Source organism: Cetorhinus maximus, chromosome 5 (assembly GCF_964194155.1).
Source record: "Cetorhinus maximus chromosome 5, sCetMax3.hap1.1, whole genome shotgun sequence".
Classification (NCBI taxonomy): domain Eukaryota; kingdom Metazoa; phylum Chordata; class Chondrichthyes; order Lamniformes; family Cetorhinidae; genus Cetorhinus; species Cetorhinus maximus.
The window spans coordinates 6731495-6749292 of NC_135883.1; the positions used below are offsets into that span (position 1 = coordinate 6731495).

General features: G+C 41.3%; 1 protein-coding gene across 19 annotated transcripts in view; it reads left to right on the forward strand.

Annotated features, from left to right (window-relative positions):
* Positions 1–17798, forward strand: part of LOC144680470 (putative Polycomb group protein ASXL2) — a 312304-nt gene that overhangs the window by 234516 nt on the left and 59990 nt on the right. For 18 of the 19 annotated variants that reach the window (XM_078541444.1, XM_078541463.1, XM_078541449.1 and 15 more), the window contains one exon: positions 8898–9016. In XM_078541444.1, the coding sequence (XP_078397570.1) occupies positions 8898–9016 (119 nt within the window). Of the gene's footprint in view, positions 1–3310; positions 4097–8897; positions 9017–17798 lie in introns of those variants that run through there. The other variant, XM_078541460.1, reaches the window with a different exon arrangement.

The following is a 17798-nucleotide window of genomic DNA, read 5'->3' on the forward strand; positions in this document are numbered from 1 at the left end:
CTAGAATCTGGTGTGCTGGGGCATACAGCTGGAGGAGGTGGCGGTGCTCTTAGAGATTTTTTCTGATTTGTTTTGCCTCAATTTGCTGAGAATTGTGAAACACGAATTGCCGTGCTTTAGGAAATTAGTTTTGTGTTCTTGAAAAGGGTGGTAAAAATATTTTGAAAAGGTCGAAATTAGCCAGTAACGGCCAAGAAGTGATGTGCTGTGACTTTGAGAAAATGACTTCCTGCGGGCTTCTGGATTGTGAGCTCTGAGTCACAGCTGTGACTGATTGAAGATGGTTATAACTGTTGAATGTGGTTACTGGGGCCCCAAGATGTCATCAGTAACAACATAAGTCTGGATTGTGGTTTAGAGCATGTACAGAGAAGTTGTTAATGCTTCAACAGCTAAGCCATCTTCTGCTTTTGCATTTTATCATTTTATACACGTGCGAGATACAGAGGAGTGGTTAGAAGAGCCGTTATTAGATCAGACCTTCATAAAGATTATGAAAAAGCAATTTGCACATTTACGAAACTTTACTGGTTGGCTTCACTGTTCTATTTAGGATATTTTGACTTTGACAAGAAATGACCATTTGGAAACATAAGAGTGAGGTATGATCAATAATGGGAATGGTAATGTATAGTTCTGTTAAAATACCTACCCTACTGCCCAGTCCAGTAGAGTGAGACCTATTTAAGATACCAGTTAGCTCTGTTACTGCAATGTGTCAGTCTCAGTTGCCCATCAATGTAATGTATAGTATAATCAGCAGTGATATTAAGAGTAAGCAACATGCAATGCTGCCTTGATAATAACCATAGATATTACAGTGAAATTATTTTTGCATGTGCCACTGGTACCTTAGTTTTCACTAGAAAAAGGGTTTAATGTGGTTTGGCTATAATAAGAGTAAAAATACAAGACTGCGTGTTTATTTTTCATACTCTATTGACAAAATTTTGAATTTAAATACCTGTTTTGTTCAAAGTCAAAGTTTTGCTGACAACCATTCATCCTGGATCTTTTAGCAAGTTCTGCGGACCATTACACCTAGTTTTTTATTATCAGAAACTGCATTTTTTAAAAATTAAGCCATGAAAATATTATAACATGGGCACTGTATTAAGCACCAGGGACCAGCCAAATGAACTGAAATTGTCATTTCCGGTCCTGTGCATTCGTGCATTCCTATCAGTACTTCAAAGTAGTGTTAAATTATGCTCTTTCTGTTGCTTAAGTCTTGAATCCATCTGCTGGATAATGTCTTTGCCATGAAACCGGCAAATTGACAAGTGGGCCAGAAAACATATGTCAATAGAAGTTGTGATACTATTTGGAACAGCAGGGATGAGTTAACATAACAACCACAATTTTCCTTTGCCATTGATTTCCACAGAGACCCAGTTGAGTTAGGTAAGCTTAGTGGTGCAGTGCCTGTGATTTAACATGCACAAAAGTTTACATCAGCGAAACTGATTATAATGGGAAAAAGTCGACATGTATGGTGTGACAAAAGAGTACCAATAATAAATCAAGTTGTGCAGATAAGAAGTGTGGCAGATGTATGATCTTTAGTGTGCTCATGGTATATATATCATATATACTGTATACTGTGCATTGGAAGTCAAGACAAAGTGTAGTTATGAAATGAAGTGAGGTAGAGGGTGGGGAGGTCTGGACCAGTGCCCAGTGGTAATTTAGTCTTCATTTTAAAGTCAGACACTTGGTCCTTATTTCCGTGTGATATTTACTTAGTGTTATAGCATTGTCAATGTGAGCAGGTATAATTGTAGCACAATAAGTTTAAATAGGCAGTTTCTGATATAAATGTAGACTTGAGTTTATAATACTGGCTTCAATTCCACCTGAAAGCCGTGGAGCAACAATGAACTTACCTTGAACCCAGCTTCACCCTGTAACAGGTCGATCAGAAGTGTTTGCAGACAATAGTTTTTTTTAATTTTTTGTTGAACTCCCGCGGCATTATAGGTAGGGAATCAGGAAAGAGTGTAGTCTTCAAGTGGGGCAGACTTAATTGGATCACATCTTACAATGGCTTCATCTTTCCATGAGACGTTGCATCACTCCCTGTTAAGATGTATACTGTCTCATTAGCGTATTATACAGTTAGAATTAACCCCTTATACTACAAAGGTGTTCATGACCCCAAATAAAGTCATATATTCTCTCTTTTTTATATTTTCACATTTGGTCATCATATGCTGTGGCGCCATTAATTAGACTTGCAGGTTCCTCAAAATGTTGTGTGCCAGTTTGCTGAAAGTGCGAGCTGATAATGTTACAGTGAAGGAAACAGGGCATCTGGGTTCAGAGTGAACAGAGCAAGCAACTGCATATCTCCTTAACCAATCAGATTGAAGGATTGTAAAATTAACAATGCAAAAGCTGAAAGCAAGTGTTGTTTAGAATGAGTGAATTCAATGTTAAACCAGGTACAGAAAGAAAATTGGAGGGAAGGAAAGGATGGATTAAGAGAGATAGAAAGGAAAAATAAAAAAATATATTTTACAACTTTTTAATCTCCAAAAGCTATTTAATTTTCAGTGCTAGAAAGGTTGACTGGCAGTAATCTAACACTTATCACATTGTTATAAGGATACAGTACTTAGGGTGACATGGACTGGACTTAACTTTCTGTGGTAAGTTTAGTTTAGATCTGCACAAATGCAGCAAAATCATGCCATTCAATACATTTCAGTTGTGAGCCATTACCTCGCCATTATTTTGACTGCAAATTATGAGCCATTCAGTTCCTATGTAGACTTATCATATTGTAATAATACATTCATACCAGTGGAGACACTTAGCACTATAACTGGTCAGAGAGTGTAAATGCAGGCTGAGTAGTTTACATGGGCAGTTCCTATTATACGTGTAGACATAGGAATTTATAATGAAAAAAATGACAGCAAGCGTGACAGGAATGTAACAACAAAATTAGGTTTTGTAGACAGGATGTGTCCACAGATGTAAGAATAAGCCAATTGTTGTTGACAGTGTCACTGATACACTTCCTAGATGAATGCACAGCAGGCATTTACTAGAAACCGACACCTGTGAGTACAAAGTGTTTTCAAATGCAAGATACAGGAAGTGAGTACAATGCACTGAATGTACTTCCCCCCTCCATTCTAGTTCCTCATTTAATAATCTGGTTGAGGATTGTTTGTCAAGACTTAATATAGCTGATTTTGGCAATATACTGTCGAGCACAAATTCATATAAAGTATCTGCAAAGGGGAAGCTATTTTAACTTACACATTTCTCATTTGTGTATACAGATTATTGCATTTCAGAGCAAGTGATTTGGGTGTCATGATAGTTCAGCGGTTTAATATTTTGCAGAGCCAAAGATGCAAATATGAATCAAAATTATGAAAATTGTTTCCTTGATTTTGTCAGATATTAAGTCATTAGCCTCAGTCATATTGGGCTTAAGAAGAAGCAGAGAAGAGACCAGCTTGTCTGCACTGGCTTGTCACCTCCGAGCAGATGTGCTCTGACGATAGCCGTGAAGATGGGCCAAGTCATCAAAGCCGCCTTAGTCAGATAAGAGTATCTACATTCAGATGACCAATCATTTGTACGTAGAGGGGAGGGGAGGTTACAGTTCAAGTCACTTCAAAGCAAGAGCAATATACAGATTTTTGAATCAATCAATATCAATAAAAAAGTATAATCTTCAAGTTACTGTTTACTCCTAAGGCAATGGACCCCATTGCACATTAAAACTTTTACAAATTGACAAAATTATCATTTTATTCTGCCCTATAGCATTTGCAACATGACATCATTTATTTCATATACTTGCTGCAGGAAGCTTGCTGATAAAAAAAATCAACACCCGCTTCCTTATAAGTACAGAAATAAAATTACAGAAAGCGGAAATGTCACTTTTTTTTCAAAGAAACACTTCAATTTTGCTGACATAAACTGCACTACTGTGCTGCTCAGCCAATGAGCTTAGCAGTTGGAAACGGCAAAAAAAAATAAGCAGCTCAGCAAGCAGCAGCTTCAACTGTTCTGGGGTTAAGTCAGAAAAAGAAAATGTTGAATAAAAACTTTTACTCTGATCAATACAAAGGTAAGGAGCACTAATATTTCATTGTAAACTCGTGCACTTTAGAAAATCTACTGCCTGTTAAAGTGACTAGTGTTTTTTAAGTAGGCAGAATCCCATTTGGCTGGTGTGGGTGGAACTCAAACTAAAGTTTTACTTAGTCATTTTAACTCTGGAGTCTTCTTTGGACATGCAGATAAATCTAATTATTTTTTTGTGCAGAGCTGCATTCTTTTTTTTTCACTAATGCTTATTAAAAGCTGAAAGATGTCTTCTTTCATTTCTGAGGCCTGCTTTGGAAATTTAGTGACCATCTAATGCAACATTGTTCCTGATCTGAATTTACCACAGACCTGAAAGTAACCAAATCATTCTAGAAGTAATACTGCAGCTTTGAAACGCTTTAAAATGGGACAGGATGTGCATTATGGGAGAAATATGTCAATTTTTAATTTTGTGGTAGATTAGGATAACTCCACACCATTCTTGACCATCCTGCTTTGGCATTTTTTTTTACACTGTGCCTACTATTACAATACAATATACAATCGTACTCCTGTTCCTAATTCATATGTTCTTATGTATGTATGCATGGACAGACTTACTTATAACTGGTAATACTTTAAGAAATCAGACCTGCCATGGTCTTGTACTTAACTGCAATAGTCTGTGTCCTCTGTGTTCACAGCAGCACCCATAAGGATAATACTTTGATATTGGTAGCGACTGCCCAATAAAAAGAATTTGCCACGTTCAGAATTACACTTCCCTTTTATTGGCTAGAATGAGAAGTTCAGTAACTATGTAAACATTTGTGAATCTTGATCTCTGAAATTGTTTAAAAAGAACAAAAGTGACAGTGGGTTTGGGGGGAGGTGGCAGTAAAGTAGTAAAGTGGAGTAGGTGGTAAAGTAGCTATGGGTGCAATTCACTTATGTTTAAAATTCTGCATGCCCTCCAACTTCCAAGAGTAAATGTTCTGTTCATTTCAAAGAGATTTTATTTTGACTAAGTAGTAAGGTAAGGGATCTTTCTAGGATTGTATTATGTGAAGCTTAACTCAGGTGAAACTGGGTATATATTTACCTGCAGTATTATTGTTAAGGAAGTAGTTGTTGAGTTCCCTCAGTAGCCTGTCAGCTGAATACACCAGGCTTGACTTTGAACTTCACAGATTTGATTTCCAGTTTGTGCTGAACAAGCTAATCTCAGGCAGGGCAGCAATAAAGCACTGCTATTGGCCTTCACATATATAAATTAGAGAAATGCAAAGTCATGCAGGCAATCTGCTTCAGGCTGTTGCACAGTGACTTCTGATGAGAAATTGGTATGATTGTCAATTGTAACAAGATTACATTCCACACATCTTCCATGATATGAATATTTTGTCAATACTTGAAGACTAAAGGCCACTCATGAATAACTGGTACTACAGGTGCCCTGTCAGTTTTGTGTGAATATATTCACATCATGATTCATTCATAAAAGCAAAATACTGCGGATGCTGGAAATCTGAAACAAAAACAAAAATAGCTGGAAAAACTCAGCAGGTCTGACAGCACCTGCGGAGAGGAACACAGTTAACGTTTCGAGTCCGTATGACTCTTCATCAGAACTAAGGAAAAATAGAAATGAGGTGAAATATAAGCTGGTTAAGCGGGGTGGGACAGGTAGAGCTGGATAGAGGGCCAGTGATAGGTGGAGGCAAAGAAGAGATTGCCAAAGATGTCACAGACAAAAGGACAAAGATTCATTTATACACTGACTCCCAGTTTTTGCTGGCCAGCTGCTCTTGGCCAAGTCACTGTACAAGCACAACATAATTAGCCTGTGGTGTGATGGAAATGATATGTGCATAAATCCTGTTCTATCAAATTAGAAAAGTAAGTAATGTAATTTGGTCACAATATATTATTTAGAGGCACATTCCTTCAAGTGCAGTCCTCCTCCTCCACACTGCTGCAAGTCAATTCCTGACACTTTCTTTTGCAAATCCAGCAATACTTGATAACCTGGATGACACAACATGTAAATGTGCGTTGTAGTTAGTACGCAACTGTATAGCAGGAAGGCCCCAGGTCAGTTTGCTGGTTGAGTAGTGCTGGTGATGAGGATGCTGCATTTGAACTCTGCATTCCTAGACTGAAGAGGAAAAAAATTGCTCAATGTGCTTCTTCCTCATATCTACTCAATGAGCTCTATTTAACTTGAGTGTGTACAGTTGGGATTGCACTCAGCTCAATGATGTTGATGTGTCTGCCGTCATGTGATGCTTGTAACCAAAGTAAAGAGCCAGAGGGCTACCTACACGATGAAATATAATCCTGTTGAAATCATTGCATGAAAGGGAGGGTAGAGGCAAGAGAAGGAAACTGAAGGTAAAAAGTTGGAGAAAGAACGAAGATAAACAATAATAATAAAACACTCGTAGTTCTGCTGATTTATTACCATGACATTTATGTTTCCAGGGATAGCTTATTTAAACTGAAATTGTCCAGCCCTGCCTAAGCTTTGTAATCTCCTATCTTAACCATGTTAGGAGGCACGAATCTACGTGAGGTAAAAATTAATAGCTGCTGTAAAGCAATATCCAGCATGAGAGGTAACCATAATATTGAAGCAAACATTGTTTCTTTGCTATTGCAATTTCTCTGCTAGCACTATGGAGTACCTTCACCACACAGACTGCAACAGTTCAAGATGGTGGCTCGCCACCACCTTCTTAATGGCAATTAGGGATCTGCAATAAGTGCTGACCTTGCTGGCAACACTTACATCCCATGTACAAAGGCATAAAAAATACTAAATTTGGCAAAACGTAAAATTATTGCCTTAAAATTATTCAGGTCACCACATTTGAATGGTTAACTTGTGTACCTAAGTTGCTCATGAACTTGTTGAAGTCAGAGTCTGAATATGATTTTTGTTTCCATGGTTTTAGTTATGTACATCGAGCTTTGCTGGCCCAATGGTTTACTGCAAACTCCAACAGAAAACTCATTCTGATGTGGCTAAACACTCTTAAAATACAGATGTTAATTTTAGTTTGTGGATGACAAATCTAGGCTGTTGAAGTCAGTTTGTAGGTCATGCTTTCTCTGCCTAAAACTTTGGTTGACCATTCAGTTAGAAAGCATTAAGAAAACAGTGCACAGTGCTGAAATTTCACAGGAGTTTCAATAACATCCTGCCATAACTTTGGGAGACTAGTGGCTCTCTGAGCATATGGCTAAAAACAGCAGGTTATGCCAGTCTCCTCTTGGAGTTCTGACTAGAGACTGGTTGAATACCCATGGAATTTCATTCAGCCCGCAACTTTGTTGAGCTCATCAGAAATAGCAGCAAATGATTTTTTAACAGTATAACTGTTGTTATATTGCAAGTAATAATCTAATATCTGGATGTGTAAATTGCCCACTATGGAGATTTATTTACTCGAATTTCCCACTGCTTTTTGTTCCTCTCCCTCCATTGACAATCGCCAGTGTTGTCACAGGCCCCTACGAATGACACAGTGTGACTGGCCACCAAAATCTGTGTAAAAATATTCAGAGGTGCCTCGTCAGTGAATCTTTCACCCATTACTGTGTGAAAGTACAACTTTCAACTTAAGCCTTTCCCTTAAAGGCTAGCCAATGTCAGGGACTTGGTGCCTGAGAAATGAGCGATGCTCACTTGCATTGTTTGTGAACACTTTCTCTTACTTGTGATAAATACGTGAACATTTGAAAGAATGGCATTAAGCAACCAAGCAGCCGTGACCTTTCTCGTTGTTTTATCATCTGACAGTCAGCAAAGTGTGACCTACTTTTCTTGTCACGTGCATTACAGAGTTTGTGCAGGTCAAGAACATATAATAAAATGTTCTATGATTTACAAGCAGACCTGGCAATGCTATCTTGTAAGCTATGCTTTTTTTGTTAATATGAAGTACCATCTAACCCAGCCTAAGACCAGATTTTTTAATGGTTTTAGTTATGGTTATTTGCTCAAAATTTACAAGGCTTTTGATAAAAACAATACAGCTATGCATCAATTGGTGACAACAAAATCTTTACATTCCTATTTTTTCCTATTTTGCTTCTTGTTTATATGCTTTTAGAGGGGCAAAAATGATTGGTGTGATGTTGAATTGATTGCAAAGGAGCTGGCAATAAAAACAATGGCCATGTGACATCAAAGGTTGAACATCACAGTGACGTGAATATGAGGGTGCAGAGCGCAAGATCGTAGTTCTGAACAAATTTATGGTGATAAAGATTCTTCCACACATTATAAAGAGAATAATGAATACCAAAAGTGATTTGAATGTATCCATCTAATTTCAATGTTTAAATTTTAGCAAAAACCAAGAAAGCAAAGTTAACTCTTAGATTAGATCACTTGGAAGCATCCTGAAGTAACTAATTTTAAAAAATAAGTAAAATAAACTTCATGATTCCATTTTGCCCCATCTTTTTGACAGTCATTGTCTATGAGGTCAATTGTCAGTGGGTCTATGTTATTAATATTGAAGAATTGCATTAGAATCTATCAACTATATACTGGTGGCAATTGTGTTTCTATTGTGGCTCATTATTATTTTCTGCTGATTGTGGTGTTGTGATTGCTCTGCAATGCATACATGATGATGTCTGTTCTGAATGGTAAACAATTGTGATGTGATGATTCCAAGGTAATTTAATTTATGTCTGGAAAGTATAACAAAAATGCTATCACTCAGTAACTCATAGGAACGACTGTCAAGTTGAAACTTGGATGTCAATCTTTTAACACAATGGATTTCATCTTATAATTATATTAATTTTCCATTCCTTTTTCCAAGTTTCATCCAGGTTATCATCTCAACCAGCGTCACCTCAGTCGAGTTGCCCCTCCCCTTCCATCCCACAAAATAAGATTATGTCTCCGTCCCAGAAGCACAGCAAGAAGGCCCTCAAGCAGGTTAGTACCTTTATTATACCAAATTGCTCGCGGTGTCCTTGCAGTGATTCCATAGACACACCACGCCTGAGATCTTTTTCCAGAGGCGGGAGAAAGCCCAGTTAATACCTTCTTGCTGATTAAGCAGGATGTTCACCGGTTTAAACTCTCATCTGGCTGGATTACAATTGGATGCTGTTAACTTCAGCTGAACAAACAGAATTATCCATCTTTAATTCAGCAAACTCTGTTGCTAGCAAGGCTTTATTTTATCTCCGGTCTGTTTTGCAAGAATCTAGTATGTGACAAAGGTATCATTTTAGTAACATTAACCTTTAGGATAACTTTAGATTCTTTATAAAGTTAGCTAGAACGTTTCAAAAATCCATGGGCAGAATGTCCCCCACCCCCAGGTCGGGGAGGTTGTGCGGGGGCGGGCAGAGGCGAGAACGGGGACGAACCCGATCGGTGCCCCCGATCAGGTCTGCGCTGCCATTTTACATGGGCGGGCCAATTAAGGCCTGTGCAGCGTGCAGCACACCCAGAAGCTCCTTGTGTGGGCGGGGGGATTCATTGAGTCAGGACCTGCGCTCTTTCGCGCATGGTGCACGAAAGTTTTTATAAGCTAAATACAGAAAAGAAAATATTATAAGACATGTCCCCTCATGTGACAGTGTCACATGAGCTGGGACATGTCAAGGAACATTAATGGAAAACTTTATTTAATTTATAAAAAACTTCATGAAACCTCATCCCGCCCGTGGATGAGGTTTCATGAAAAATGCGAAGGCCGCCTGAGCTCCTCGCCTGCCCCACCGCCAACCTTAAGGTGGTTAAGGCAGCTCATTTAACTATTTTAATTCGTTCTTAACAGGCCTTAATAGGCCTTTTACGGTTTGGTGGATGCATAGCCGAGTCGGCTGCGCGCCTGCCGAACTGAAAATCTAAATGACACGTGGTGACTCCGGGACGCCCGCCTGACGTCACCGTGAATCATTTTACACGTTGGCGAGCGGGCCCCGCCCCCGCTTGCCGACCGGAAAATTCTTCCCCATGTTTCCAGAAAAGGCGCTGGCACACATTTAGAACAAAGCCTAGGTCCAGATAGTTGTGTCACAAATTGTTTTAATTCAATAAAATAACCTATTGAAACAAAACAGATGTTTTCAATAAAAATTAACGTGCTAAATTTTTATTTCTGTGATGCTAGTTGTGTGGTATATTATTTTTCCATTCAAATGCATTCGGTGCATTTCTGCTCATTAAGTTGAACAGTCATTACCTGACTTCGGTGTTTTTTTGGCTCCTTTTTAAATTTTGCCCACAATTGCATCAGCAAGCCAGGGAAGAAATGGTCTTGAACTGAAAAAAGATGGAAGCTGTCATTCTCTCCATGCTTGGAGAATACAAACAATAAAATGTCGTCAGTAAGATAATTGTAGATATGAAATAACATATATAACTGTTAAAATAATTCTGAGATTGTGAGGGTGAAACGGTGAGCATGCCTGTAAAGTCCCAGTATGCCACATGAATCAAAATAAATTTTTTGTTTCATGTATTCATACTATCCTTGTTTGCAATGAAATAAACGTTAAAGATGTGAAGCAGAAGGAGATGATTTACCACTCAGAGTTGTTTTGAATTTTGTTAGGAACAAATACACTGTTCTATATTCAGGCCCTGAAATTCCTCGTTTTGTGATCGCACCATACCCTCTGGTGCTAATTGCGCTAGAAGTTGTCGGGTTATGAAGATTCAATCTTAATCTCCATGGAACAGACAAGGGCAAGTGCTACAATGGGTGCCTGCTTCTCCATGTTGGCTAGAAACTCTAGTGCCCTCTCCCACTGGGGAAGGGTGGCCTGAGCGGGAAAGGGAGGGGAGGCGATGTGGGTGTGCATAATGGTCTCACAGTAACTATCCGACCATGGTCCCCTCTGCCACATAAGTAAAGGAGGCTGAATTACTCCAACCAAGAGGCCCACATCTGCCATTGTGGAGATCATTACACCCCCACTCATTTGGACTGCCATCTTCCATTAGCCTCACTAGAGCATGAAATGCTGGCCTTTATTTGCCTTTTAAGGGTTTGCAGAGGTTCCACCCCTTGTAAGATGAAACTCTTGGAAACTTTGGAGAGCTCAAGTTTACAAAGAACAAAGCATGAGAGGCTGGTCAGGAGTGATTTGGAATTGTCAAGCCTAGAGGTAACAAGGGCATGGATGAGGCTTTCAGCAGCAGATGAGCTGAGGCAGGAGAAGAATCCAGAGATATTGTGAAGGTGGATGTAAGCAGTCTTAATGATGGTGCAGACATGTGGTCGGAAGCTTATCTTAGAGTCGGTACCAAAAGCTGGGAACAGTCTGATTCAGCCTCAGACAGTTACCAGGGAAAGGGTTGGAATCGGTGGCTAGGAATGGAGCTTGTGGCAGGGACCAAAGACAATGGCCGATATTGGTTCGGAGGAAATGTTTGCTCATCCAGTACTGGATGTTAGGCAAGCATTCTGACAATTTAAAGACAATAGAGGGTTCAAGAGAGGTGATGATGAGGTAGAGCTGGGTGTCATCAGTGTACATGTAGAAACTGAAACTGTTTACAGATGACGTCACTGAGGGGCAACATGAGAAGACTGGGGTGGGGGGGGTGGGTGTCAAGGACAGATTCTCGGGGGACTCCTTAGGTAACGATGCATGAGTGGAATGAGAAGCCATTGCAAGTGACTCTTTGCTGACAATTTGATAGATAAGAATGGAACCAAGCAAGTAAAGTCCCACCCAGCTGGACAACAATAGAGGGCATTTGGTGGAGGATGGTGAGGTCAACCATCTCAAAGGCTGCAGGCAGGTCAAAATCTTTGAAGGAATTTGAGTTTAATGAGACTTACATTGTTGAAAAATGTCTTGAGTTTCTCATCTGCTCCTGACTTCCTCTGAGTCAATACTACTCAGCTTTTGCACTGTTTGAAAACATTTTTTTTACGTTGAAGGCAAAAGCAATGTTCTTGTCCCTCTTGAGCCCAACTGGTGCAGTGAATTTAACCGGATTAGTTGGATTAAGAGAAAAATCCAAAAATAGCAATTTTGCCCAGAGCAATGATCACCAACCTTATAAGAGCTGTGATAGAATAATGGGACAGGTTGTGAGTGGAATCCTGCAGCTATCCGCGCTCAGGCCCCGGTAATTTCCAATCAGTCTAGTCAAATGTAGACATGGTGTCAATAAAATAGAGCAGTGGAAACAGAGGATGCAGCTACAAATTTTCACAACAATTTAAATTGGTAGTGCTATTGCTCAGACAGAAACACTCTTCCAGTCAGTAAGCCTTGTGCATTTTAAGTCTTCAAATAATTTTTTTCGTTTCATCACATTATGGCAGCCACGTGCTCCTTCACGTGCTTCAATATTATTATTACCCAGACTCTGTATTCCTTGCTGTTGGTTTGTAGAAGGTAGCTTTGGTTACCCCATGTATTTTTAACAATTCTACACTCAGCTTCCCTTCATGTTACAACTGAAGATTATACTTAACATACAATGTGTGATAGATATGTTTTATATGAAATACCTTCTTTCAAAATCCCCCATACCAAACTATAGTTCAAGAATGTTATGAATCCGTATCCTTCTTGTTCTGAGATGATCCTTCTATCTATGGACTCTAGGCATGGTACTTAGTAGATAGAATGTAGTCATACTCTGGTACCTGCTTAACACTTGCTTTTTAGTACTACATGGAAACAGGTTACAGAGTAGCCATATTGCTCCCAGGCATGATGCTCCAACCCCTCTCTGAAGAGTCTTAACACATGACTGGCTGATGTCAGTGCTATATCATCATCTACATCATACATTAGCATATCCCATCTGTTAACCCTTTATACTACACCTCCCCCCAAGTATACTTTTTTATTCATTCATGTGATGTGGGCATCGCTGGCTAGACCAGCACTAATTTCCCATCCCTAATTTCCCTTGAGAAGGTGGTGGTGAGCTGCCTTCTTGAGCTGCTACAGTCCATGTGGTGTAGGAACACTCACAGTGCTATTAGGAAGGGAGTTTTGACCCAGCAACAGTGAGGGAACAGCAATATAGTTCCAAGTGAGGATAGTGATTGACTTGGGGAACTTGCAGGTGATGGTGTTCCCATGCATCTGCTGCTTTTGCCCTTCTAGGTGGTAGTGGCCACAGGTTTGGAAGCTGCTGTCAAAGGAGGCTTGGTGAGTTCCTGCAGTGCATCTTATAGATGGTACACACTGCTGCCACTGTGCGTTGGTGGTGGAGGGAGTGAATGTTGAAGGTGGTGAATGGGGCGACAATCAAGCGGGCTGCTTTTTCCTGGATGGTTTCAGGCTTCTTGAGTGTTGTTGGAGCTGCACGCATCCAGGCAAGTGGACAACAACAATACGAAACTATGGGCAGAATTTTCCGGCCCAGTTGCAGTGGAACCCGCCATGGGAGATTCAGCGGCCCAGCCAAATGTCCATTGACTTTCGGTGGGACCAGACGATCCCTATGGCGGGCAGGGCTGGAAAATCCCACCTGTGTCTTGACTATTTACATTGCATTTCTGTGACTCCCTTTTTACAACTACAGATTCTACATCTGGGAAGACATCATCTGCAGAATAGGACAGCATTGCTGGTAAGCATAGTGTAGGTTCCAGGATGACTGAACTACAAGGACAACAAGGGCTTTCCAATAAAAGACTAATCCAGGAGAGAAGACTGAACAGCATCAACCTTTGGACTCTCTGGCACTAGAACAGGAGAACTCGGGTCACTGCGAAGAACTTGTTCCCTTGAAATACCCAGGCAAAGAGCTTCTGAAAATGAATGATTTTCAACTCCAGGGAAAACTGTCACAACCGTATCACTCACTGCTGCATCAAAGACTGAAAAGGCATTGAAGATCCTAGATTTCAATGAACTTGGATGACAAAGGAGATAAACGACAAAATTCCTGTAATCCTTTCAGGAAAAGATGAGAGGTGATTTCCAAATGATATTTCAGGAGGACTGTCTAATATCTGTAGACAGTGGTAAGAGAGTCATGCTTACTTCTGTGTGAGGCTGCTTCACTCTGAGCAATGGGAAGAATTGCTGAGGATATGGAGACAAGACAGCAACAACTTGTGTAATGAGATGAATTTCCTGTAGACTATTAACTCAGGGACAAGATCGCTGTACAGGATTCTGCAGCTTCAGAAGTGCTAAAGATTCTGCCGCAGCTTCTGTGCTGACCTCCAGCTCTGAAGAGAAGAAGAGTTTGTATGGGTGTGGGTGTCAATTGACTTTCACCCCTGGAAGGTACCAGCTCTGGCAGTGTGACCCTCCATAGACTCTGACGTGACTCTGGCATCCTCTCTGGAAGATTTTTCATGGACAACAGGAGATAGGCTAAGCAATACATTTGTAGGTTCAGTGGAACTAAGACCTGAATGTTACTCAGCCACTAGAAACATAGTTGACACCTCAGGAAAGGAAACAGAGACTTCATCTTGTGCGTCCATCAACTGGAAAGAAAAATCAACCTTCATCCTCCAACAGATTACTTAATGCTGCAATGGCTTCTTCCTCATCACGTGCTTCTGGAAAGAGCCAATTCAGGTACAACATGTCTTCATGCGCATGGTCTGAAACGTCTTCTGTATCGTCCACCTCTAGCCTTACTTCATGAAGACCTGAGAGATTCATAACGTCAATCTCCACCTAGGGTCTAGTGGATGGTGTCTCTGTGAAAGAAAGGAATTTGCTGTTAATTGTATAAACTTCCTCAGCTGCTGAAGGCTGAATTTCCCACTGGTTCTAAATAAAAGGTTGAGGATTTTTCCATGAAAGACAATGAGTCTTTCAAACATAGGGCATCAGCACGTTTTTCTAGGATTCCTAGAAGTATGCCAACATTGCCGCTCAGTAAGGGTGTACGTTGATTGTGGAGAACATAGAGAGAATCAACGATCTGTTGCCTCTTGTAGCAAAGGGGAGCAATAATCCTGCCATTAATTGGTAGATCTATGTCACCTGGATCTTGTAAAATGATATCTGATGGACAAAGGGTCATTGGCTGAATCCTGTAAGATCATCTGCTGGTATGTTAACAGCAGCTCCAGTATCAATTTTAAAGGTGGTATCGAAGCCTTGAACTTGCACTGTAACTGACCAATTGTCTAGACTAAGACTTCCCTTTGGAATTCTGTAATTTCATCTTTATCTTGGTTCCCCATTTACTGGATGGAGAATGTTTCATAAATACATCCTTTTCTTCTACATCAAACAAAGTAGTTGGATTTGCAGAAATTCTTGAAATGTTTGGTTTTGCCACTCTTGATGCATTCCATGCCCCATGTTGGACAGTCCTGGCATCCATGTTGGTTTTTCAAAATGGCTGCCAGTGTGGGCTTTCCTTCCCTTTGGCCTGGTTTGGTGGGCTTTCTTGTGGGTGCCTGTGGCTGTACCCTCTAAGTTTTGCTTTGGGCTAAAGTAAGTGTCAAAGGCTTTGAGTATGGTCTCAAAATCTGCGATGGACTCCTCCATTCCCTGCCTCAGAAGTACGTTGTCTGCTACTGGACCTACAGCATAAAGAAAGGAACTGACTTGATGCTTTTGCTCTTCAGAGTGAAGGCCCAATGCAGCTTGATACTGGAGAAAATGGTGTTTCCGTAACTCTCACTGCTGGCCTCTCTCCTGGCCTTCGAGACAGTTAAGCGGGCAGTGTAAGGGCAGGAACGCTCACTAGTTACGGTCATTGTTACATCTCTCCAGTCCGATTTGTTACAAGTTACTGTCAAGGTTTTGTTCACTCTGTGGTTCCTTCGATAACACCAATGTGTTTTTTGCATTGGCACCTCCATTGCTGCCACCATGTTCTAAGATGGTCCTTCTATATATGGACTCTAGGTATGGTACTTGATTAGTAGACAGACTGTAGACGTACCCTGATATCTGCATAACACTTGTTTATTAGTACTACATCTAAATAGGTTACAGAGTAGGCATAAAAACAAAAAGCTAAAAGCTACTGCGGATGCTGGAAATCCAAAACAAAAACAGAACTACCCGGAAAAACTCAGCAGGTCCGGCAGCATCGGCGGAGAAGAAACCAGCCAACGCCTCGAGTCTTCATGACCCAGTAGGCATGTTGCTCCCAGGCATTGTGTTCCAACCTCTCTCTCTCCCTCCCTCTAGAGGCGTTAAAGAACAAATATTAGTGTAAGACAACAGGAACTATTAAACAGGCTGAAAGTGTGATTTACACATTCAGTGCACAAAATTAATAGAAGGATGATTCCAATCTGGCATATTAAAATGACACACCCATCCGAGTACTTGTTTTACATTTACATGTTATAATGTATTTAATATGTCAAGAACAATGCAGAGCGGCAGCAATAACTTACAGTGGAAACATTCCACAATCAGCTGTAAAAGTGCAGTAATGTTGCAGCTTCCCTCTTTCCCGTGTTTGACAGGAAAATTGCATTTTGCACATTTAGTAAAGACTGTATTTCATTTTATAGTAGTAAACTGGTTTCTTTTGTTGCCTGCTTACGTCACCCTCTAAAGACTTGATCGTAGACAATATGAAGTGTCGCATTGAGTACAGCATTCTGAGCTGTGAGTGTCATGTGCTGGATTTCAGTATGGGGTAATTAGATATCTCTTCCGGTAACTTAGTCTTCTGGTATTGTAATCTGTCATTCAAAACTAGTTCTCTACTTTGATCTCTGGTCTGTTAAGTTAGCTGGAGAAGCAGTTAGAGTCATCTGCTGCTCAGTCGATCACACTTTCACCTCTGAGTCAGAGGATTGTGGGTTTTAAGTCCCAGTTCAGAGACTTGAGCAAATAACCCATGAGCGGAATTTTCCGGATGCGCAGTGAAATCTCACCAGTCACTGACGAAGTCGGTGGAGGAACGTATCCTGAACAATCAGGGCTGCACCTCAGGCTGGAGGTGAGAATTCCAGCCCTCACTCAAGCGGAGGTCCTGCCTCAGAGAGCTGCTGTCCAATCTAATCTCTGGAGGCCCAGCAGCAACACTGAACACAAGTGCCCGAGCCCCAGGTCACTGGGAAATCTGGGGATTTGTGGCAGTGAGGAGAGGGGAGGCTTGGTGGGGGTTGTGATTTGAAGGTCTGGTAGGGAGGGAGCAGCCGGGGTGTTGAGGGGGGTGGTGGGGGGAGGGGGTGCAGATCTTTGGTGGGCGGGGATTGCCCAATATCAAAAGGGGGTCAGTAATGGAGGTGCCCCTCCTCAAGCCCTGAGCAAGATGACCTGCCAGGCTACACCCACTCCCCCCCACCCCTCCATTGCCTCTGAACCCCTCCAGCTGGCCTTATAATTGAGGCCAGGGCGAGAAGTGGACCTTAAATGACCATTAATTGGCCACTTAAGTACTTAAGGCACATTAGAGCAATGGTGGGTGGGTGGCCCTAGGCCTCGCCTGCCCCCCCTGTATAATTGCAGACAGGTGGCGGTAGGAAGGGAGGGCAGTCGGAAGGCCACCTGGGGAACTTCATGGGCCTGGCCCTGCCTGAAAATCCACCGGCAGGGGCTGGTAAAATTCCGCCCATGGGGCAGAATTTCCCCCCATCGGGGGGGATGTTCAGAAGCGGGCGTGCCTCCAATTGGGGGCGTGCCGCTATTTTATGCGTGTCGTCCGCTAGGAAGCGCTGTACGCTCCCTGTGCAGACGGGAGGGGATTCCCTGAGCCGAGAGTGTGCTCTTTTGCCCATGTGCGTGAAAGAGTGCACTCATCTCCCTGAGGATAAGTGCTGCCTCAGGGAGATTGGCTCCACATT